A 25,652-nucleotide genomic window follows, 5' to 3' on the forward strand; every position below is an offset into this window, starting at 1 on the left:
GTACATGACTTCGTCTGTAATGCACACATATAAACACCCAAAGAAACACACACATATCAAATTTAAAGAGGCTTCTGACAGAAAGACACAAAGGCTGAGTAAAGGTGCTAATGTTACTGAAATCATGACAATAGATTGAAGTATGCCCGCTCTATTCTGGTGTGTGTGTGTGTGTGTGTGTGTGTGTATGTGTGTGTGTATGAGATCATTACCTATGACATTTTTGACACTCTTCATCTTCACATCATCCTGGCAGGAACACATTCACAAGCAGGAGAGTAAATGCCTGCCAAAAAGCAGCCAATAAATCACAGTAAACTCACAGTAGTCCAACAACAGTGAGAACAACACAGGATCCAGCAGGAACTCCAGCTTGTCCACAGCTCCTTCCTCATTCTCACAAGCTTTTTCTGTTCAAGACACCCAGTCAACCAAATTTCAATCTATGGTCTTTCATCTCTTGTCTTCAGTTTCTTCCTTGCTTTCTTAAGTTTTTAAGTTAAGGCAGAGCTCTGATGTGTGTGTGAGGGTGAATGTGTTGCTGCTGTTGTGTGCATCTGTGGTCAGTTTTTCCAGCTCCAGCAATAGTGACAACACACAGCAACTAGCCAATCAGAGGACAGAAAGGGAGGGGAGACAGACACAGTGTGAGCATGTGAGAAAGAGATGGAGTTAAAGTAAGTGTGTGTGTGTGTGTGTGTGTGTGTGTGTGTGTGTGTGTGTGTGTGTGTGTGTGCGCGTCTGTGTGGTGCCTTTACAAACTCAGTCCATTAGGCGGCATTCAAGAGCAAAAAAGATCTAAAGTACAGGAACAAGAAGCTTAATATGGAGAGGCTCACACCATACAATTGCCCGCTACTGCAGCCACCACAAGAGACCACTAACATGAGAGAATATGGTAATGTTTTTAAATTATACACACAAAAAGGCGAAAGTCATCTTTCTAAATATGTCACTTTTGTTTTATTTATTAAGTTTACTGTCAGTTTTCTCTGACTCAGTTACTTACTTGGCCCAGTGAGAATCACATGGAGGGACAACAACAACAAAGAACATTACCGGCCAGAAAATACAAAGAAGGCACGGGGAGGTGTGTCATAAACAGGCCCTGATTAGATTTGGATACGTATTTATGTGCTCTGTTTCCGATACAGGCAGATAGTGAGGTCTTGAAAGCGTGCGTTTAGAGTTTAACTCAAATTACCTGTTGGATATTGGTGGGAACTAGAAGACGCGGTCATATGCACCAGTCCAGAGCATCCCAAACATGCTCAATGGGTTACATGTCTGGTGAGTATGCAGGCCATGGAAGGCCCAGGACAGATTCAGCTTTCAGGAATTATGTACAGATCCTTGAAAAATGGGGGCCTGCATTGTCATGCTGAACCACGAGGTGATGGAGGTGGATGAAGGAGACAGCAGTGGGCGTCAGGGTCTTAGCACAATATCTTAATTCAATTCTCAATATTTAAATTGTTATGGATAAAATGCGCTTGTGTTTGCTGCCCATAGGACATGCCTGCCATTTCTATAATACCACCACCACCATGGACCACTCTCTTCACAACATTGACATTAGCAAACGCAAACACTGGATGCCCTCTGCCCTGTACAGCTGAAACCGTGATCAGTGAAAATGACCATTCTCCAGCATGCCATCGAAGGTGAGGTCTTACCCACTCACATCAGTTGTGACTCCGAACTGCGGACAAATTTGGACCCCAGTGTGCATACAGATGAGCTTCTCTGACGCAATTTCTGACAGTTTAGGCAGAAATTATTTGATTGTGTTAACCAACTGTTTGATCAACTGTCCTTGTGGCTGGCCTCAGCTGAACTCAAGGTAAAGGCAGGTAAAGAAGTCGATTGTGGAGGCCTTGGCTGCCGTGGTTACACGTGGTCTGGGGTTGTGAGGATGGATAGACTGACTGATCTCATGAAAAGCGTCATGAAATCTTTCATGACGCTGGAGGCGCTCATGGCGGAGAAATGAACACCCTTTACTCTGACAACAGCATACAGGACATTCCTGCAGCACCTCGTAATTATGAGCAGAGGGAAGAAAAAGAAGAAAAACATTTACTGCAGATGCTGTACACACACACACACACACACACACACACACACACACACACACACATACACACACACACACACACACACACACACACACACATATTCATTAACCTACTGTACACATATGCTAACCAGCTTGTGTTATTTTTCAGGGGTCATTCCTCAGGGTCAAGGGGATGGGGGGTTTCCTATTGGTTCTCAGGAAGAAGGAGTTAGTGCTAGAAGACAATGAGAGGATGTATAATGACAGGAACATTTATCTGTTGATAACAGGGCTCAGAGAGACAGACATGCACACACACTAGCCAATTGAATACCATTACTCCTACATGAAACGTACAGTACTCTACTGACAAACAGGCATGGGCTGGTGACCTCTACTTTGAAACAACACACAGGGTATGCAGACACAGCACAGCTTATGTGTCATCCTTACATGAGGTGAGCAGGTATATAATTGTGTATGTCAGTTTTTTTTTCTTTGTTGTTCCTACTTAAAGTCCTAGCATGCGTGGGCTAAGGGCCGCCCCCTAGCATAAGCGGTCTATGTTGTTGTTTAGGGCCAGTACCACTAGGGAGGGCCACACGTTGCTCTGTATTGTTGACCTCTCACAATTCTGACACATTGCTAACTTCTGATTAGCCGTCTGGTAACTGAACTACCTGAATGGCATCAATGGGTCATTCAATTGTGTGGTTATTCTAGACCAGGGGTCGGCAACACGTCACTCGCGACTACCAGTTGCTCGCAATGAGTTTCCGAGTTGCTCACTGAAAGGTTCAAAGAATACGTACATTCGACAACACATCGTCACTTGGTAAAGCTGTTTAAATTTCTATCCAATCTAATTCACAAACATCCCGCCTCCTTTGTCACAAAACGATTACAAGCCACTCGGCTGTCAGTCCAACAAATGACGCTGCTGTCATGTTTGTTTACGTGACACATTATTATCCGGCCAGCAAACGCACCGGATTTGCCGATGACCGCCCCGATAAAAGGCAACAAATTACGAATGTGAATGGCAAGTGTGTGTGTGACTCATTTGCGGTGCGAACGCATCTGTGAAGCGCCACTTCACCAAAGTCCATGGCAACTTTTCACAGGACTTTCCGGCTGCTAGCAGGGCGTCATGTGTCGTTAGCGATCGGGCGGCTCGCAGAATTCCCTGTAGTTCCCATATCATCTCTTTTAGCTCTTTTAGGTAGAGGATGGGAGCCGGCTCCTGCCCGAGAGCAGTTTTCATTTTTTCTGCAACTTAATACAAGACAGAATGATAGGATAGTCTCGGTCTACTGTAGGTACAGAGCAGCGCGCGAACAGATGAGTGACAGTTAGGGGAAAAAAGAGCAGCATTTCGATGCATTTTACCAATTGTGACAACATAAAGGCAGAATGCCAAATTTGCAGAATTAAGCTGTCATGTCGAGCAGGGTCCACAAAAAACCTTCACAGACATGAGACCGTGCATCCAACAGTTCAGTTGGAAGAAGAAAGAAGCTCCAACCCAGGCTCTCAATCCGGTGTATGTTCTTCCAAACAGGAAAAACCTTTGAAGGAAACATTCCAAAACTGTATGACAGAGAACATGCTTCACTGCAAGAACATTCCAACACTATTTTAATTCCTCAGTACCACACTCTCTGTGATGATATGGGAACTACAGGGAATTCCCTGAATTACAGGGAATGTGAAGGGAAGTTATGACATTGATATGTGGAAAGACAGAAAATGAGAAATATGAAAGGTATAGTATTAGTAAAATAGTAAAGTAAGTAATAACATTGTTTTGTTTTTTATAAGATTAATATGATGTGAGTTTATCAGTGTGAGCTTGACACTGAAAATGTATACAGAAAAAAACAAGCTCATGTTGCTGAATTGAAGTGCATTTTGATACAAAATGTGAGTGTTAAGTGTTAGATATCAACATTTTGTAAATGTTCACACAAAAGACACTAATTCAGCTGGTTTGGGTGGAAAATCAGCCATGTCGATAAATGTTAAACATGAGTAGCTCTCAGACACTTTTATTTTGTCAAAGTAGCTCTCCACGGTAAAAAGGTTGGAGACCCCTGTTCTAGACTGACGCAATGTTATGGTACGACCAATGAATGAAACTCTGACAGTGAAACAAGTCATCCATCCAAACAATCTATCCAGCATTTTACAGCCTCAACAGTAGCAACACAAGTAACCAATGTGTAACCATGGTGACGTAGACACATTGTGGATAACGTAACAGGTAAGTTTGGAGCAGCACCATCATTGACAGCTACAGAAATGGATCCTAAAAGAACATTTTCAAGTGGCGCTCACGGCCAAAAATAAGCCAGTTAATTTTAACCTGGCATAATGGCTAGACATGATACATCATAGATATGCTCTCTCCCTCTTTCTCTATCTCTCTATACATACAGAGATAGATATATGCTTGTATGTATGTATATATATATATTCAGTATATCATATATATTTGGGAATTATGCAGCATCAGGGAAAAAACCCTGTGGTTTGGGGGATGGACTGACACAGAGAGGCAGTGTGAAAGATGTTTGTAGGACTACTGTTTAATAAATCTTCATAAAGTTAGTTACATGTGGTACTTACTGCACAACATCATTGTAGAAACGTTCACAGCAAGCTTTAGTAACACAGCCCAGCACAGTGCGCCGCAACAAGCACCTTCTCTGGGTCTATCCATTCGATTGTGATAGGATGTCTGTCACAATGTGTAAATGCAATGCTTACAAGGGGAAAACATCAAGGAAATAAAATGCACCTACAGCTTGTGAATCTGAATGTTGCTCCACTTGCTCTCATTAATAAATGATTTAGAAATGTGTACCTATACCTGCAACACTCAAGATGGTGGAGATGGCTGCTGTGTCTCAAGTTCCTCCTCATTATGTTTTATTTTGTTGCTGAGTTTCAGACTCTTCTGCAACATGTGTCTCGCCCGAGTGAGCAATATGATACACGCTGTATTCAATTCAAACACGATACTCCTGATTAGTCATAACCAGGCTTGTTGATACTCCTGATTAGTCTGATTAGCTTCAATTTTATTTGGAACCTGAATGGCAACATTGCGTACCAAATAAGAAATATCCACATATCAGAGAACTCAGATCTCTGGCAATCTATCTTGGACCACCAATATGTATGGAAAAGTAGCAGTGCTGTACTGACAGAAAGCCCCTCAGCATGTATACAGCCATACCACACATGGACACTCGCTGCTTATGACAGTCATTCAGCAAACTCATCACATCCCAGTTACTACCTGTTCTGTCTCCTACCATCAGACAGGAGACACTGAAAATAACAACATAACCTTAACCCTCAAGACATAGAGGTCCAGATAGAAAACATATCCTATCGAAGCGTTACCTGGGATACGTACTAAGGTGTGAATTTGTACCTGTCTACTGTTTCTTCAGCAGAGACAACACAGAGCTAGAAAAAAAATGATTTTGCTGCTCCTCTGATGTGAATAATCTATGTATCCTTGATACTTCTGTCTGTCACACACACACACACAGACACACATGCACAAACTTGCAACAAACTACAGTTATTCCTGCATTTCCCAATGGAGCCAACAAGGTAACGTCACTTCATAATCTCTGAATAGAAACCAAAGCCAATTAGAGTAGATTTTCTTATGCCCACCCCTGTGATTACCTCTTCCTGTGAAGAGGGGGCTCCACCATTTAGTTGAAACCACTGTCACGTTGACCCACATTTTCTTATGTAAGTATTTGTTTACCTGTACTGAAACAGAGGCCATAGGCAGGGAATACGGGAGAAGAGGAGAATAACATGCAGCACAGGTCCCGAGAGTCCAACATTAAGGCTTCATTTACACATTGTATTGACATGCGATCTGTACCCGGATATGAAATACTCATAGTTGGCAAAGTTTGACTGTGACGATAAGGAGCAGTGCAGCCAGACTGCAGTGGCTATGTAGTGATGACAAAGACAAAAAAGGTTTTTGTTTCTTTACAGAATGCATTATCGGAATGCTATCAGATCTATGCATTCAATTGTGATAGGATATCACATGTGTCAAAATGTGTAAATGCAATGCTTACAAGGGGAAAACATCAAGTGATAAAATGTACTACAGCTTGTGAACCTGAATGTTGCTCCACTTGCTCTCATTAATAAATGATTTAGAAATGAGAGTTGTGATTTTCTGTAAATGTGAACCTATACCTGCAACACTCAAGATGGTGGAGATGTCTGCTGTGTCTCGAGCTCCTCCTCATTATGTTTTATTTTGTTACTGAGTTTCAGACTTCTCCGCAACATGCGTATCGCCAGAGGGAGCAATATGACATACACTATGATAGAGACAAACTGAGAAAACTGAGCAAGCCCTGGTGGTGGTGGGGGAAGCTGTATGGAGGTATGGACAGGGTGGAGACCCCACACGCTGCACGCTGCTTTTATTGTGGCCAGGGATTTTAGCAACCTGAGGAAAATCCTGTCAAGATACCACCAACACATCAGTGGTCCTACATGTAGTGGAAACACATTAAACCATGTTATACACTTTCCCAGGGTATGTGCTCCGTAGGGCTATTACAGTGCAAAGAGACAATACTGGAACAAAGTGGAGTCCAACTATCAGGGCACCAGAAACTTGTGAGCTACACTAAGAACTATCACACACTACAACAGTGCTGAGATAGTGTCTGCATCTCTCCCAGATGCACAATTCTATGCAAGCTTTGAGAACAGCTCCTCAATGGAGGAGGTACACTAGACACAGGACTCCTGCCCGCTAATCATTTCAACTGCACGTGTGCAGATCTTTCAAAAGAAGTAATCCACACAAGGCACCTGGACCTGATGGAATCCCTGGCTGTGAGCTCTCCAGGTGTGTGCAACTCAACTGGAGTATGCCTTCAAAGACATCTTCAGTCTCTCACAGCTCAAGTCTGTAGTCTACACATGTCAAGTCAAAGCACGGCCATCGTTGACCCGAGAGGGGCTGCAGAGAGGAGGTCAGAGCCGTGACATCTTGGTGCCAGGGCAACAACCTCTATCTCAACCTTGGCAAATCAAAGGTGTTAATTACGGACTACAGGAAGTGACAAGGAGAAGGACACGCCCCTGTCACCATCAGTGGGTTCCTGGTGGAGAGTGTCAGCAGCTTCAGGTTCCTCAAGGTTTACATCAGCATTACCACACAGACACAATCAGAAAAACATCAAGACAACAGCGCTTCTTCCTTCGCAGGCTGAGGAGGTTCAACGTGGATTCTCAACGTGGGTGCTCTGCAATTTCTACAGGTGCAGCATTGAAAGTATCCTGAATGGCTGCATTAACGGCAATTTCAACACCCTCAATTATAAGCAGTCATGTAGCTGGCATCCAGGGATGGTCTTTACATCCCACAGGCCGCAACCGCAAACTCTGTGGGCTCTCAAGCTTGTCACTGTGTAACTTTACCGCAACGTATTGAGACATGAACGCCCCTTAATCCACTGCTACTTTACACTACCGATATTGACTGTACCTATACTATACATACTGGTACTGTACACAAGTCTACTACACTGGCCCCACCTGTTTACTCACATGGTTACTTTCAGTTTACTACCTGCTCACATCACAATATTTATATGAATTTACTACCTCTTTATAAGCTGTTTACCCATCACATCATACATTTATCCATTTGACCATTATCCAGTATGTATAAATATATGTATGGGAGGCAGTGGCTCAGTGGGTAGTGCTTCCGCTTGGGAACCGGAGGGTCGCAGGTTCGAGCCCCTGCCGAGGTGCCTCTGAGCAAGGCACCGAACCCTCAATTGCTCCCCCCTCTGCGAAGGGTGGTGATGTAATGTAAGTCGCTTTGGATAAAAGCGTCTGCCAAATGATCGTAATGTAATATGCTTATTGCCTAAACTGTTGTCATTATGTATGAATATTTATCTCATTACTGCACATGCTGTTTACTTTACAGTTTTACATCTTACTATTACTCCCCTGGCTACCACAGATTAAACTTGTCATTTTATATTCTATACTACTCTATTCCTACATTTTTGCTAATATGTAATAATAATAATAATAATAATAATAATAATAATAATAATACCAATAATAATAATAATAATAATAATAATAATACCAATAATAATAATAATAATAATAATAATAATAATAATAATAAATGTATGCTCAAGTTACAAGTGACCCATCAGTTGTGTCAATGTCAGAGAAAAGTTGTTATTTTTTTGTCTGAAGTCATCAGTCAACAACTTTGTGATTGACGTCAACACCAATACAAAGACGTACACAACAGCGCTGTTAACAAAGACCTTTCAGTTTCAGGCAGTTTGGGCGTCACATCGATTCATGCACAACACCAATGAGTACAGAGGTGAATGTAACAACATTCATATTACCTAATGTGCGTACAACTCGGTCTCTAACTAGGTGAAGTCCAGAAAATCAAAGAGAGCACCACAAGTTTCTGATTTTAAATAAAGTAAAATAGCAACACAATCATATTTGTGTAAAACATATTGATGCCATGAATCAAAGTATTGAAGAAGACTAACATTGCAGACACAGCCTGTAACTACTGACCTGTCATCAGTCACAACAGAACTAATTTGCATGTGTGATCACAAATGAAATTGCAACAAATAAAGTTATTCTTTGTTTTGCTTGGATCTAAAACTCTTTAAGGACCCCTGAAGCCCACTGGGGTCAGAATCAGCATTTAGTCCAATTGTATCAATTCCAGTTGACACCCACTACGTGAAAAGGGGTCCAGACCCGTGTCCAGTAAATTATGTCCCAACCAATTCTAAGGAACCCATGCACACATTCACACTCAAGTGTATCAATATGTTTAACACTTACACATTACTGATCCCATGGTCCAGGTTTTCTTGCTGTGAAACGATCCACGCAGACAGGAGGGGTCAATCCACACGGCTAACGCAAATACACGTACAGCAACATTTCAGCCACTAACACACATGCACACACATAGAATTACTGAAATGCCTGCACTGCTGTCAGGACTGCCTTACCGCAGGTGGAGAAGCCTTTTGTGTGAGCATGTGTGTAAGGGAGAGAAAAAGAGAGACACGGATGTGTGTGTGTGTGTGTGTGTGTGTGTGTGTGTGTGTGTGTGTGTGTACGTGCGCGTGTGTGGGTCTGTCCGGCCTGTGGTCTGAGCCTTTGACAGCCTTGTGACCAGCTGAGCAGCTCAGTTCTTACCACTGTTTACACAAATATCCTCAACAATACAGGGACTTCCCTTTCCCTGTGAGACCTTCCCTGTTTACTCCCACCTTTCCTCTCCTGCTTCTCTTGCCCCTCTAAAGATTTTGCTGGTTTTTAAGCTTAGCGAGGGAGTATCATGAGGGCCGACTTGGCTCTATTATTTAGCAAATGACTGAGTTGGTGCCACTCAGCTTCTACATTTTACTGTCATCTCTCTTTCCTTCTCCTTTCTGCAGTTTCATGCACACTTGCCTCTGTTAAAGTGTGTTGCCTGACAAGCTCTTTTCTACTTCTCAAAATCTGAAAATCCCCATACATGCCATGAAGTCACACTAATGTTAAATGTTAAAATCTTCAATTCTTCTATTGTATGGTTTAACATGAAAACATACAAATACATACAGATCTAGAATATTAAAACAATGCAAGGTGAATGAGTGTGTTTTCAAATAATAATACCGATTTGGTGGCTTATTATTGAGTTTGCCTACATATTTGAGAAATGTATGGATTTGATTTGTCTGCAGGTGTCTCATTTCAACCAGCGGACTATAAAAGTCACATTTCTGCCATTTCAAAAACAGATGTCAGGCTAAATTCTAGAGCTTGATTCGGCTGATTCAAACTTTTTCTTCTTTCAACATATATTTTAATGAGAATGAGCTCACACACAGTTCCAGTTGGCTCTGTCCTTACAGCACAAAGGCTGTTCAGTGTTGCCTGATATCACCAGCTTTCTTAGAGGTTACTGTGTCTTTTGTTCATCTCTGCTCCTTCTCTCCAATCGTCAAGCAAAACAGAGAAACCACTGCTTTCTTTTTACTCCCCTCCCTTTACTGCCTCCACCACTTCCTTTTCTCCCAGGACCCATCCCGGCCTAGCCTACACTCTTAAAGAGAACATGCGTCATAGCACCTCTGCTTCCTAAAAATAGTTTTGAGTTTTCCTCAATAAATCACATTTCATGTGCTCTGTGTGTGTGTCTACACGTATGTTTGGATGTTGTGATGGATGGAGAGATTTTGTTCAGCTAAGAAATGTTTTCTCTTAAGAACACGTCTGTCCATCTCATTTGGCCCTTTTCCACTATGGGGCTGAACTGGGCAGTACTCAGCCGGCAGCCTGCTTCCTCTTCCACTACATTCAAAGCAGGGCCGAGCTGAGAACCAAGTTTTTGTAGCAAGTTTGAGGCAAACATTCACAGCTTATTTCTGAACACTTCACTCTATTTTAACTGTAATCAACAATGGAGTCCAAGAACTGGATTGCAGAGGATGTCCAGGCACTTGTAACCATCAGAAGACTGCACATTTTCCTAACAATTGCACGCGATTTGGATGGCTCTGACTGTGCACTGATTGAACTATTGAGCTTCTTCACATTTCAGAGTAGTGGATCAAATGTCTGCTGTTCGGCAGAGTGAAACATAATGATTAAGAAAAGTTGTAACACTGAGAATTATAGATATTGTATCAATCCGATTGTGATGTAGTTTGATAAAGCATCATCTGCGTCAGTCTGATCACTTCCCTTTATATGTCACTGACTTGAACCCATGCTCAGCCCGCCGTGTCCCGGGAGGTTCCTCTTTAATGGAAACTGGAAAGGCTCACAGTAGCACCTTAGCCCTGCCTCTACCGACTATCCCATGCATGAGACACGATTGACATTGACTCTAAGTTACTGTCTTGCAGTGATTGATGGTGTTTCTTGAGCTCATTGTTTTCACAAATCAGATCCTAGAGAGCAACCAGTCCTCACTGTCACAACACTATCAATGAGACCACCAGCTGATACTGAAAATGTCAACCTCTGTTCTTTCCAATTAGGGCGAAACATGAAAATCTGTTGCTGTTTTTATTAATCTCTGCATTTGTACTAATACTAATATTACTGACAAAATGCTGCCTTATTGTGTACGGTTTGATTTTAATGTTTATCATGTTTGAACGACATCATATTGCACACAGTATCCTTTTTCCAATCTTACAGGTTTTGTATTGTTTGTATTTGTATTGTTTGTATTGTACTGTTTTTAATTAACAGTAATTCTATCTCTGCAGCGAAAGGTAAAAAAGGGGAAATCACAAACCCACAAGGGCCCCATTAAGGAACTGAACCTGTAGTTTCCGTCATTCAGTTACACACATGAATGCATACAAAAATAAACACACACGGTCATAAATCACATGGTCACTGGGTTCAAGCTGACAGCAGAAGAAGGCCATGCTGGTTAAAATGACCACATGGTCCAGAAAATGTCTGTGGAAACTATTTAATCGCTAAATGAGGTATTCAATTTGTAAAATTGGTTTATTTAATCGAAAGAGCTACAAAGAACTCTAATCATTTTGTGAAAGTGGCATTTGAAGGGCAATCAATACAAATCACGTTATCAAATATACTAATACTAAAAAGTATTTAGCAAACCTGTACAGTGAGAAAATTGAGCCACAAACAAAATATCTCGAGCGGCAATACAATTGTTCTATTGTATTACTGTGGGCAGTGAACTGCTCTGCAGGATGCTCAGCTGGCCTGTGTCCAGCAGAAAGAAACATACCAGAAACAAACCATTCCAAAGGATATGGACACCCACCCATCTTGTAACACCCCCACCACCACCTCACAGAGACAGGAAGCCCAACCAAAGAGAATACGGCTCTGATGTCATATCGAAAACACTCAGGGCATACTAGTAGTTTTCAAAAAAGGTCACGCTGTTTCTTAAAATTGAACTGAATAGAACTTGAACAGGTCTAGAGTGGTTCTTACACTGAACGCATAGCCATGAAACATTCTCAGTGCAGGGGTTTGCACAAGGTTTGGACGCAGAAAAACAATGTAATAATTTTGTGAACCTTGTGCCTTATGATTAGGTTCTGTGTAAGACCAGTGTGTCAAAGAGCAGAAAGATCACATAACTTATTATTAGTAATGAATGAAAACCACGTCATGGAGACCACACACACATGTGATTCGGTAAGATTATCATGTGTTTGAAATTTCACATCCTGTCAACAACATCTGCACATCTGTGGGAAACATACAGAGGACTTTCTTCTTTGGAAGTCAACATATTGTTCCCATTATGCAGATATCTTAATGTTTTATCCAATCCCTCCCTCCCCTCTGGGCCTCTAAAGCCAACTAAAGGTAAGAGGAACACTGGGATACCATTTTATTAAAGGTCCCTATGTCACACAGCTGAAGGATGGAAACCTCTTGTCTTGTGTTGTAGAGTAGACGCCACACAGCTGCATGAAAAATATCCTCAAAAGATTCACAACTTCTTCCAAGGAAGGTTAATTCTCAGGCAACTGGACTTCGTTTGAAAAGCTTGAAGACATTTCACCTCTCATCCAAAGGGCTTCTTCAGTTCTGGCTGACTGACAGGGATTCCCAGGAAGTGGACGACACTCTTGGTCCCACAATTTCACTCATCCTAAACAGTAGAACAGCTAAAGGCCCTGTTTCCTCTTGCCTTAAACATGCAGTATGGATGTTCATCCATTATTAAAAAGCCTAACCTTGAGTACCTCAAGGCTCCATTTTAGGGCCCATATTATTCGCCTTATACATGCTCCCATTAGACCCTTCTTACAAGTACAAACCACAATACCTCCCATTAGAATGCGGCGATCATATCAACACAGGATCTTATTTGGCCCCTCTAACTCCATCAGAGACAAAGCTTGTCACTTCGGACCCCTAGCACCAAACCTTCCTACTCATGACAGAAACCTCTGTGTCATTTTTGACCCGGCTTTAAAAATTTGACAAGCAAGTAAACACTGTAGTGAGATGTTGCTTTTTCCAGCTATGAAACATTGCCAAACTCCAATCGTACCTCTAAAGTAATGACCTGAAAATTGACACAAATTCCTTCATCTCCTCCCAGCTGGGTTACTGCAATGCTCTCTATTCGGGAATTAGCCAAGCATCCTTGTATTGTTTGCAGCTGGTGCAAAATGCTGCGCTCAGGCTATTACCTGGTACCAGAAAGAGGGACACCTCACAGTTGGTGACTGGCATCCCTGCATTGGCTACCACTCAAGTATAGGACTGCCTTTAAGCCTGTAACCCTTTTATTTGTGTTTAAGGCTTTACACAGCCTAGTGCCCCACTACAGCGCTGAGCTCCTCTGCCCCCTTTCAACACCAGATCTCTCAGATGGGTTGTTCCTGACTGTCCTTCGATCATTTTTATTATGTAAGCTCTCCTGCTTTGTTGTCTTTACCGTGTCATATTATTTGACTTATTATTTTATTGTACATTACGATCATTTGGCAGACGCTTTTATCCAAAGCGACTTACATTACATTACAGGGGCACCTCGGCAGGGGCTCGAACCGGCGACCCTCCGGTCCCCCAAGCGGAAGCACTACCCACTGAGCCACTGCCTCCCTGTACAGCCTATTGTACAGCACTTTGGTCAACTGCGGTTGTTTTTAAATGTGCAATATAAATACATTGGATTTGATGTGATTGGACATTCATAGTACACAGTAGAATTGAATACGGAACCTGTTGAGGGAATTACAGAGTACCTACTCTGAAGAGTTTTGGGTATAGTACTTACTTTTTTAGTTCAAAACGTTTGGCCAACAATCCTGATCAACAATCTTCGCTATAAGGAAGCCTCCTATAATCCCAAAGTACATTTAACAATACCAAGCCTATATTTTACTTTTAGAATCAGGGAAAAAGGGATTTCCCAGAGGACTCAAACCTTCTTTATGCTCACTTGGTTGCCCGGAGCAACAAAACGTAGCAACATTCAGCAACGTGCCCCCGTACAAGCTGACCTTTCCGCTGGAAACTCTGAAGGCCATTTCCTAAGGTCTCTGTAACACACACTCCTTTGATGAATCACCAGTTAAGGAGGAGCTTGCAGACTGTAAGACCATGAGGGGGGAGGTTCAGTTCAAGGAGGCTTTAAATTGAACAAGAATGTGATTGTCCCTCTCAGCATAGAGCTCTTATCTGCCAGCCTCAGCACTAATCATCCTGACAGCACAGTTCAAAAGGACAGGCGCAGTAATTTTGAATCAAGCATGAGTAAAGAGGCACACATTTTCATGAATTATGCATGGCTGCATGCACACAGACATTACGGTAAGTTACACATGGAGCAGGCATGATGTCATCAACTACCAATAAGGGAGCATTTATAGGCAGTGACAAAGAGAATCATCTTCCGAGGAAATGGAAGCATTCTGATAAAATGTCACAGGAAAAGATGGAGCCAATCCCAGCGCTCACTGGGTGACAGGAAGAATAAACCAGACACAAATTCACAGGGCAAGCACATGCAGTCACTTCCCCCTTTTTCTTTTACAGGTTTTCCAGTTCAGTAAGCTAACCCATATATTTGATGGAAAGCAGTGCAGAGAGGAATCCCACACACGCAGGGCGAACATGCATTCACCCAAACCCAGGATCTTGATGATAACAACGCAAACAACCAGGCCAAGTCCAATGAAATGTTTTCAATATAATTTAATAATAATTGGAGTAATTCATCATTCAAACAATCCAAGTTATGGATGAAAAAACCCCATCGCGCTATCAAACTGACACACAACCCATGTCTTCACGAAGAATAAAGTATTTAGTAGATCCAAATCTTAACATTAGTCCTTATCTGAGGTTGTACTGGAGCGTAAAGCAACCTGATGCACACTGTTTTCAACCAAGCAAGCAGTTAATGGTTAGATAAATGCAATATATTATGGGAATATGGTCTTGCTGGTGAGCACTGTCGCCTCACAGTGTGAAGGTTTTGATGTTTCATCCAAACAAAGTCCTAAATTTCCCATTTGTGAGAACGTGTGTATGAATGGGTTTGTGTGTGTTCGCAGTGTGTTGGACTAGTGATCTGTGCAGGGTGCATCCGGCCTCTCTTGGCTCCAGCCCTACTCTGATAAGGTTACATTAGCATTGACGTATTAAAACAACACTCTTTTTTAACAGCATTTGTCATGTGTGTTCACCAAGGCCCATTTTTAAACTTTGCCTTAAAATGCGATTCTTTGACACACACATTACGGGAACCTTTTTGGGACTTCAACTACACTACTCTAAAACGTAATGGATTGGATTGACTTGCTTTGTAGTTCAGAGTGTAAGACCAAATTGTTGCACACAAGACAGAAGTCGGCCTCTTGGCTTTAAACCTCTGTGGACGTTTTAAAATGAAGCCATTATTTAGTTGTGTTCCTGTGTTAATGTAACTGTGCTTGGGTCTGTTGTTGTCCAGTTTCTAAAAAGTGTTTACGCAGAGACCGCAAAGGGATCTCAGGGCTAACCTCATCTTAACTTCAACATAAAAGGCCAAGGATGATGCTGTAACCACAGAAAGGAATGCTGCATGGTCTAACAATGTTCTCAGATCACACCTCATACCTTGGTGCCACATGGAGGTCCGTATAATAGAAAAATTGTGAAAGAATGTTATCTCAATCCACTGACATCCAGGTGAGGGAACCAAGTAGTGGACACATTCACACATCTCATTCTGTCAGTCAGTGGGTGTGCCAAAGAACAGATGTGACAGTCTTTCATTGGTTGTGGCAAAAGTATGTAAATGTCCAGGATAAGGGTATTTAAGAGGTCATAGTGAAAAGGGCGCACTCTCTTCTATCTCCATGACCCTTTCCTCCTCTTGCTCTTTTCCATTCTTCTCTTCTTTTTGACCATCATTTGTTTATCTGGTTTATTTCGTCATTTGTATCTGTTTAGATCTTGTTTAAGATTCTCTCAGCTATTGCATCTGTAACTGTAATGTCAGCTATCAGCTCATGTTAGTAAACAATCCACCATTCATCTCACTTCTATTGTGCCATGCCTCTCTGTAAAGCTAAATTAGCATCACTAAATCACAGTGCCATTCTTATTTATTAATGGAGTCAGATAAAACACAGTTAACTATCTCTGTCCATATTAGGGTCTGAGTTTTTTCATCCTTACAAAACTTTAATGGAACGGTCAAAGGAGAGTTCAGACATATAGGAAACATGAGTTCACAAGTGATCCTGACTTCTCTTTAAAATAAGTTGCAAACGACACAACTTTTAGTAAGTTTAATTGAGAATTACACAAAATGAAGCACAGTCATGTCAAGGCACAGAAAAATTGGAAAACTGATATTTGGATCTGGGATTTAATTCAGAATCAACAGGAGACAAGAATAAGAATTCTAAATTAATGTTTACAACTCATAGGCAGATATTATCTCATGGATGTATTACCCTCAGCTTTATGGAAAAGTCATCCCTAGTGACATTACATGGGGCAGGAAGTGATCATGGTTTGTTTAGCCAATAGCACACAGGCACAAAATGTCATTGAAATAGAGACCAGACAAGCATGTTTTGGTTTGCTGTCTCATTTAAACCGCCTGGATTACTTATTTGAAAGACTATGACTAATGAGTGGAAATTGAGCAATTTAGATCTTTATGAATTTGAATATGATTTATTTGTCTTATTTGTGGTAAGAATGAGTTACAAATATCACAGTAAATAAAATTTGGGGGGAAAAAATTAAATGCATGACATAGCAAAAGTGGTTGGCGGAATGAGTGGATTTGTTGTGACCAGTAAATGGAAGAAACATGACTGAAGTGTGACAGTCACTGAGCACAGTGCACGCTTCCCATGATCAAGACTGAACTGATTTCAGTCACATCCTTTCCCTTCAGCTCCTGCTGCTCTGTATGTTTAACATGACACTCTTGAAATGCTAACACTGTCTTCAAAACAAAAGCAAAGACAGAATATCTAGTCGCTCATAATCAGCAAGGGGGATGAGGAACTTGTCTCGATCACTTTAGTTTGTTCCTGTTTCAATCTGAAAAAGTGCAAACGAGGTAACCTTTGGGTCTTAGCTATATTCGGTCATTTGATGGGATAATACAACAACTTTTGGAGGGAGCGGCCAAAGCTGTGCTGAGGTCCAGCTAACAGCTGAGACGGGGAGCGAGTATGTCCCCTGCTGGCCAATAAGCAGCATGTTTGTGGTGGACATGAAAGACAAACAGAGGAAGACACACAGACATAAGATACTGCATTTGGCATTTGGTTCCTGTCAATACAAAAATGTCTGACTTGTACTTAAATATCTTTCCACAGCGGTGAAGCTTCTGATATTTAAATTGTGTCATTGTTTTTTTCACCACAATCAAACTGCAAACTTTTCTAAATATGTATTTGGAGTCTAAGCAGCTTAAAGGCGAGAGGTTGTGGTTACAATTTGTACCTTTAGGTCAATTGTTTAGGTATTTCTTGAAATGCAGTTGTCATCATCAAGCAACCTGACAACACAGGAAGACTTGAAAAGTGAAGACTCAAAGGTTGGCTACAGTCTCATTCTAAATACCGTCTAAAAAAACTTCTACATAATTACAATTACAATACTGGTGCATCTTACCTAAACATCTTAAGATCTCCTTTCACTGGTATTCAGGATATCCAAGGATTTCTACCTAGATCCAGGTTTTACATAATGGCTTTGCATTATACATCATAAACATAAATGGTCTTCATACTTGCAAATGAGAGATTTTGTTTTTAAGAATTCTAGTACGTAATATCTCCCCAGTAGAAAAAGTAATCTTTCCCCGCTTGTCTAAGAAGACAATAAGTGTTCTTTTGTTTGTCATGTTCTCATTTTAGAGTCATTTATATCCTCTCAATCTGATATCTGAGAACAAGAACTCGGGACCTCAATAAATAATTAAGAAACATGAGAGATATGGATAAATGAATGCAGTCTTTTTTGTCCTCTATTTATGTAGGTTTTGTCATTTTTGTTGTTTGGAATGGTAAATGGTATTCATGTCTGTACTATAAGCAAGAAGCACAATTCCACAAACAAAAACAAAAACCCGGTGATGCTTCTTTATACATCCCACAATTCCGCAATGAAGCCTCCCAATAAAATCAATCCAGGTCTATTTGATTTGCGGGGGATAGCTCAGTTTCCATAGTAACACTCTGCACAAGTCTGCTCCGCCCCTACTACGATGTAGGAAGTGACACGATGGAGGCTGCTGCGTGAAAGACTCCAGCGTGGCACATTAACCTACATCCCTATCAGTCTGGAGAAAGACCTGGATAAGGAACAGAAAAGAGGAAGAAGAGGACCAAAGAAGAGGAGGGAAGGTGGAGATGATGAATGGCGCAAAAGAGGCAATGAAAATAAATCAACGCTGTGGAATAGGTCTATCAATAATAACGAGAGGTAGCCATGACCTTGTAGAATCAGAACATGCCCTAACAACATTAAAGATACAAACACACAAATGCCAGCAACTGTGCCACAGAGGGATTTCAAGCAGTAAAGTCTGCAGTAAATTCTGCTTCCTGCTCCTTCTTTTCTACCCATGTGCAACCTGCCTTCCCCACACCTCTTCAGTCAGCTGTGCAGATGGGAGGATGGAGAACCCCTGCCTCGCTTCCTTTTGCTCTGCCTCCTCTAGCTTTTTCCGCCCAGCGACATTCACTTCATTGATTATGAAATCACAACATGGCAACACATTCTACAGAACTGTGCTGCATATACAGGGCAGCCTATATACATACTGAATAATATATATATATGTATAATATATATACAGTATATGTATATATATATATATATATATATATATATATATATATATATATTTATATAAATATTCATGTATATATCAGCCTCCCCCATACTGTACATCCTTACACCCACAAAAACCAAAGCTCATTTGAAGGTAGGAATTGGTAAGATGGGAAAAAGGAGGAGGAGAGTGAAGAAGATGATGATGTGTTGACTTACCGACATGAGTGATGACACACTGCACCCTCTGTAGCAGCTCCTGTACCGACATCTCGTCCTCTCTTAGCCAGCACAGCATCTCAGGGTGTGGATAGCATCCACTCTCCTGTCTGACTCTCGCTCCCTCCCTCCCTCCCTCCCTCTCCTCTGCCACGCCTCCTCACGTCACACTTTCCCACCGATCTCCCCTTCCTTTGCACGCCGACCTGCTTCTTTGGTGTCCTGTCCTTTCTCTCCTCTGCCACCTTCTGTTTCCCTTTTATGTTTTTTCTCTTCTGTCAAGCCTCTTACTCCCTTCATCACATCAATCACAAGGCTAAACAGACACAAAGCCTGAGCATGATAGTCAACCAGCCAGCAATACAGTCAACCAGTCAGTGATGAAATAACCAGCAGGCTAGTCAGTCAATAATATACAAAGCTGATCAGTGAGGGAATCATTTTGTTAGAGAAAATAAATGAATAATTTGTCAAGTCAGTCAGTCAGTGAACAAAACAGAAAGTAAAAAGAATCAATCAGTCCGTGGTAAAGCAGCCAGTCAATAATTAAAAATAAAAGGTAAAAAATTATTGAATTTAAATAAATGTGTCATCCGCTACCCAAAAAAGTATTAAGTTCTGTTTAAGATGCTGTGAGAAATAGGAAAGCATATCCAAGCAGTAAGAATCCCACTGAAAACCAGCATGAGCCTCATCCACACAGCAAGAGAGAGGAATGATATGCCATAAGAAGAGGTTTAAAGCAATGCAAAAAAAGAGAAGAAAAATGTAGATGATCCTCAAAGACAGGGAGAAATTCACAACAATGAAAAAAATAAGTCCAATTCACAGAGAGGGACACACCTCAGACTCGTGTGATGCTCTGGATGCTCTACTAAAGAAGCTGAGTCACAGACAGAGGAAGACTGAGGGAGCTTCCATACCTGCCTGGAGGGAGGGAGGGAGAGACACAAACAGAGCACATATTGGATGAAAGGGGGTGGGGGATTTATATGGCCTGAAAAGAATATCTGGTGCCGGAGCACAGCTGTCCATGGACTGGAGCAGGAGTGCTTTCATGCATATTCTGAAATATTTCATTGCATTCAATACAGTGCAAATGACTGAATGTAAGCAAATGTTAGCGTGTAACAAGAAAGAGGGTGTGTTTACTCAAGTACTACATTTCAGAGAAAGGTTTTCTTTGTAGAATCTGATTTTAAATTCAGAAGTTGAACCTGTAAAATACACATAATTCTTTGTTTCTAATTGTCATTCACTTTTTATTAATACATTTTGAATGCTGTAGCTTTGCTGTACTGTAGGCCAGACTATTATTTCACCATCAATTTCTCTTTAAATCTTTGTGCTGAAACAAGCTAATCAAAGCATCAATGGGGAACAATAGCAGAAGGCTATCCATCACCAATGTTTTGCCAGCCATTGTTGTGGTTCCTTCTGAGTCCGCTCCAGTGATCCTGCTCCACATTTTCATGGGCGCAAACATTTGAGGCTGGTCCATTATTATCTCTGCACGGGCCCCATTGCCCCTGGGAGCATGGAGATTGCCTGGGAGACGGCCATTAGCTGGAGACATCTGCTCTCAGCCTCACCCTGCTGCTCACTCATCTTCACTGGGCCTGCCACTTACAGACCTATCAGAGCTTTTACACAACACAGAAATGCAACATTTATGGCAGAGCGGACAAAGCACTGCATGACCATAGCAACTATCTGTTCAAGCAGTGTGTTGTCTCATCTGGTCTACTGTGTAACATTGTTGATGCGGCAATAATGATTTAGCAGCTTTTTATTCCCAGTTCATAATTCAGAAGCAAAAAATGGTCAACTGTGACAGTAAATTATGACTGTGGCTGCCAATGGCACAAATAAAGGAGTGTGTGTGTGTGTGTGTGTGTGTATACTGTGTTAACCATAAAAAAATATGAAAGATTTTATTTTAAGTATTTGTTGTAATTCATTAAAATTTTAACATATTTGATGAAAATCCATTTGGAAACCAGTATTTATTTGGTTTTGGTGTCTGACACTAGTATGAACATGGACAATTTGCGTGAGTTTTGAGTGACAGACACAATGGTGGTTTGTTTTTGTGTAAAACAATCTTTGGGGTGCTTTTTTTAGTGTCACTCTTTCCCTGTTAACATGTATTGACACTTACTGACACATAGGGTTCCGCATATAATCTCATCAAGCATAAAATAAGGACATGAAATTAAACAGGATTGTTGACATTATGTCAAAATAAACACAAAGAGTTACAACACGCATCATGTTTTCATTGTGACTGTGATGTCAGTTTATTCAAAATATAAAGAACTCTACAGCAGGGAAACAGTTGACAAGGATCGGTTGTTATTGTATAATGGCTGCCAATTGGACCGATGCTGATACAAAGGATCTCCTCTCAGTCAGCACTGAGGAAGAAATAGATCACCAGCTACCTGGAACAGTATGAGATACTGTTGTATAAGAAAGCATATCAGTACTTTGTCCTTTTTAATCAGTTTAATGACAGGGAAGAGTGGCAGCGGGAGACTACAGTGGGCATACTTCAACAAATGCTTGTCAATTTGGGGAGCAGCCACTCCGTGAACCCTCTGGACAGCGCCATTGACAGTTGAACCAAACAATGGTAAGGTCAAGAGCGTCAAGCGGAGAAGGAATCAGCAGCTGAAAGTCATCCAGGTTATTTAATTCTCCAATTTTGTCTTATTTTGTTGCTCTTCTGCACTTCTAACTGCTTACACTCAATTAATATATATTATTACCTGAGGATCATGGAACAGAGGTGGGTCCAGAAGGAGGCACTTGCACAATAAGAGCCAATGGAAGGGAAGTGGGCAGCGAGGGAAAGGCAGATGAGCATGTGCAGAGAAGCAGAACTCATGAACAGCATGCCCCGTCCCTGCACCACCACAGATGTTTGCACCCATTCACCAGCACCAACGATCCCAATCCTAGTACAATAACAGCTACACAAGCCAAATGAGGACCTCAGCCTGCATCCTTCCTCCTCATCTGCATTCTTCAACCTTGATCACCAGCATTGACTTATGGTTTCCATTCTTTCACCTTGTGCGATGTTATAATTGCAGTTGAATATTAAGTTTTTTAATATTTCTCTTTTTACATATAATACTGATCATGTATAAGGATTTATACAGGGCCTGTAAAGCCCTGTGAGACATTGTATGTGATATAGGGCTATACAAATTGACTTAATTTGAAATTAACTTGACTTGACCACACACACAGATCCAGTTTCTGTACTCATGCAAGCTCCAGGATTTTGTTTAGTGACATGTTAACCTATGATACGATATCAGTATTGTAGCATTAAATGGAAATATATATTGCTTATGTGTTATGCCTCGCCTCTCCGTCGCATCATTATCTAGATCCTGCAAATCCTCAAAGGTCTGTGTTCCAAACCTGGTCAAATTCCTTCCTTGTCCAGTTCACAGACATTGTGTAGGATACAACACGCAGTGGGTCAGGCTGTGATGATTGATCAACCTCCGAAGGAACAAAACGGCTTCATTAAGCTGCTACTGGATTGATTCCCCTTACCTAGCCTGGTGCAGGCTGGAAGCCCAATCCTGCTGCACTTCATCATCCGTCACTGCTTTATTAAACTCCTCTCTCCCAATATCTCAAACTTCACCAAATACCCAATGGTACTCTATACTTGGACGCATCTCCCCTAAATCCAGTCCGCAACAACCACCTGTTCCATCCATCATTTTGGGACCCTTCCTTCTGAGTATGGCATTATAAAGGCATACAATGGACTACTCGGATGGTAGTTGTAACATTTTTTCTAGTCTGTCAACACATCACAGATTGCCTGCAAACCAATTTTTTGAGTACCACCAAATCAGACACTTCTCAACAATTTTAAATCGTCCCTTCCCCTCCTCCTCAACTACTGTAATGTGGGAGGGTCAATTTACGTTCAGGACACCACTAAGAGGGACCGTTTCTGAGATTTATCACCACATCCTGGACCTAGGGGACCAATATAGCTCCAAAATTAGGGCCACCTGGGAGGGTGAGCTTGGACTCCATCTAGAGACAGACTGGTGGGAGGAGGTTGTGAGCAAACTACACACTGCCTCGTCCTGTGCTCATCTCGTACTCCATCCAGTTTAAGGTTATACAGAGGGTCCACTTCTCCAAATCGAGACTATCGGGACTATACACAGAGGTAGAGGATACATGTGATAGATGATGGAACCCACACTGCTATCTCAGCCACATTTTTTTCTTGCCATCTTCGGGACTCCACTCGACTCATGTCATCTAAACACTGTGCAAAAAAGATCAGTTTCACATCTCTGCTTGCCAGACAACGTCTGCCCTTGCCGTGGAAATCCCTCACCCCTCCCTCTGTTGAACAATGGCTGGAGGAACTCGAGAAAATCAAATACACAATGAGGGGACACACTTACGTCACACTCTTACGTCACAGAGCTTCGGGCTATACTAGACTTATGACTGGAAACTTGAAAACTAAATAATAGAGCTCTCATTGATGGGTTTCTTTATGAGAAATTATTACAATTATTACAATATTTTGTAACCCTGCCCTCTGACAGGAGGCTAAGATCCATTAGGAACCAAACCTCACGCCACAAATATAAATTAGTTTCTTCCCCTCCGCAGTGGGCCTCATCAACAAGGCCCGGGTCACCCACTGACTGAATGATTTTGCACATTTTGCACAAAGTGTACAGTTATTCTATTTAAATATGCCATATTGTACATACTATGCTCTCCATGATCAATTGATAAGCTCTTTATTTTGATTGTACTGTAAAATAACTGTGATAAATTCTATTTTATTGTATTTATTTACTTTCCCCCTAATATCTTTATTGCACCACACACCAAAACAAATTCCTTGTAAGTGAAAACCGACTTGGCAATAAAAATGATTCTGATTCTGATTCTAATTGCAGGCGAGCCAGGATGGGGGTGAGTGATTGTGGCCGTCCCCTTCCACCCTGGACACAAACTGTTTGTAACCCTCCCCTCTGGCAGGAGGCTGAGGTCCATCAGGACCAAAACCTCACGCCACAAAAACAGCTTCTTCCCAAAAACAGCTTCTAACCCTATCCTGCAGCGGGCCTCATCAACAAGGCCCGGGTCTTCCACTGACCATACAATCAGAACAATTGGTACTTGCACATTTGGACCTTGTAACTTGCACGTTTAATTTAATTTAATATAACCCTTTCGCCTCCGACCCAGGCGGTGAGAGATGCTAAGAAACTGTACTCTGAGAAACTGAAGCAGCAGTTTGCAGCTAACAACACTGCATCTGCATCTGATGCTGCCCCCATGACATCATCATCACCCATGACACCTACAGCCATCTACAGCCCAGTCCAACCCCTCCCACCCTGGACACAAACTGTTTGTAACCCTCTCCTCTGGCAGGAGGCTGAGGTCCATCAGGACCAAAACCTCACGCCACAAATCTAGTTTCTTCCCCTCTGCCTTGGGCCTCATTAACAAGGCCTGGGTCTGCCACTGACCATATAATTTCCCCAGCAACTTGCACGTTTAATCTTATTCAACTTAGTTAATTTATTTAATTTTGTGTATTTTTCTAATTTATTTCAATTTCGTTGCATAGTTGTTGTCTTGTTGTCTTGTCATGTTTTATATCGCACCAATAACTACAAAAAATTCCTCTAAAGTATAAACTTAATTGGCAATAAAAGCTATTCTGATTCTGATTCTGATTCAGTTACACTTTCTGTATATAACAATGTATGGGTTTTTTTACTGTAGATTTACTGTTGCTCTTATATGTTGATCGCACCAACGACCAGAACAAAAAAACTTACTTGGCAATAAAGCTCTTCTGATTCTGATTTTGATTGTGTGGCTGCTGGGTAGGGGGGTGGGGCTTTGGGTGAACGATGGTATGATGTCATCCTGTAAAAACTGTACCTACGAGATCATCGAACTAGCATCACTGATGTCATCTGAAACTGCGGTTACATTATTATGTGATTTCAATATCCTTTGCTGGCTTTAATAAGTTGTTGTCATTCTGTCTGTCATCCCTTTGCCTTTAATCACATGTACATTACACAGCCTGGCTCTCTTTGTTTCAGTTCTCTTCTTTTTCTTTTCTCTTCTCCCTTCTATGTATACAGATAGGGAAATGTGTGACACACATGGACCCATAAAACAGAACCATGAAAATGTGGTTACACAATTGTCACTTTGGCACAGAACACAGTTATTCATTCCTCTCCTTATGCACCTCATTCACATGATTATCACATGTCTCCTTAATTTTTTCTTTTTTCTTTTTTCTCATCTTTTCTCCCCCTCTCCATATATAAAAGCTATTTCCAAAATGTCTCAGAACTGCATGCTCATTGTCATGTCAAATGATTTATTATTTTAGCAACCAAAAAAAATTAAAAAATTAAAAAAATTAAAAAAAAGTTTGCCTACTGCGTATTTATCACCG

General features: G+C 41.4%; 1 protein-coding gene across 6 annotated transcripts in view; it reads right to left on the bottom strand.

Moving 5' to 3' along the window:
* mcf2l2 (MCF.2 cell line derived transforming sequence-like 2) overlaps window positions 1-9,286 on the bottom strand; it is an 87,455-nt gene extending 78,169 nt beyond the window's left edge. For 2 of the 6 annotated variants that reach the window (XM_076141645.1, XM_076141644.1), the window contains exon 1: window positions 213-575. In XM_076141645.1, coding sequence (XP_075997760.1) covers window positions 213-264 — 52 coding nt within the window. In that variant the 5' untranslated portion in view covers window positions 265-575. Of the gene's footprint in view, window positions 1-212; window positions 576-8,971; window positions 9,047-9,144 lie in introns of those variants that run through there. The other 4 variants (XM_076141650.1, XM_076141649.1, XM_076141646.1 and 1 more) reach the window with 3 other exon arrangements.
* Between the last annotated feature and the right edge of the window lie 16,366 nt (window positions 9,287-25,652).

This window comes from Genypterus blacodes, unplaced genomic scaffold (assembly GCF_046128005.1).
Source record: "Genypterus blacodes isolate CSIRO-AG114 ecotype Tasmania unplaced genomic scaffold, CSIRO-AGI_Gbla_v1 ptg000019l_1, whole genome shotgun sequence".
NCBI lineage: Eukaryota > Metazoa > Chordata > Actinopteri > Ophidiiformes > Ophidiidae > Genypterus > Genypterus blacodes.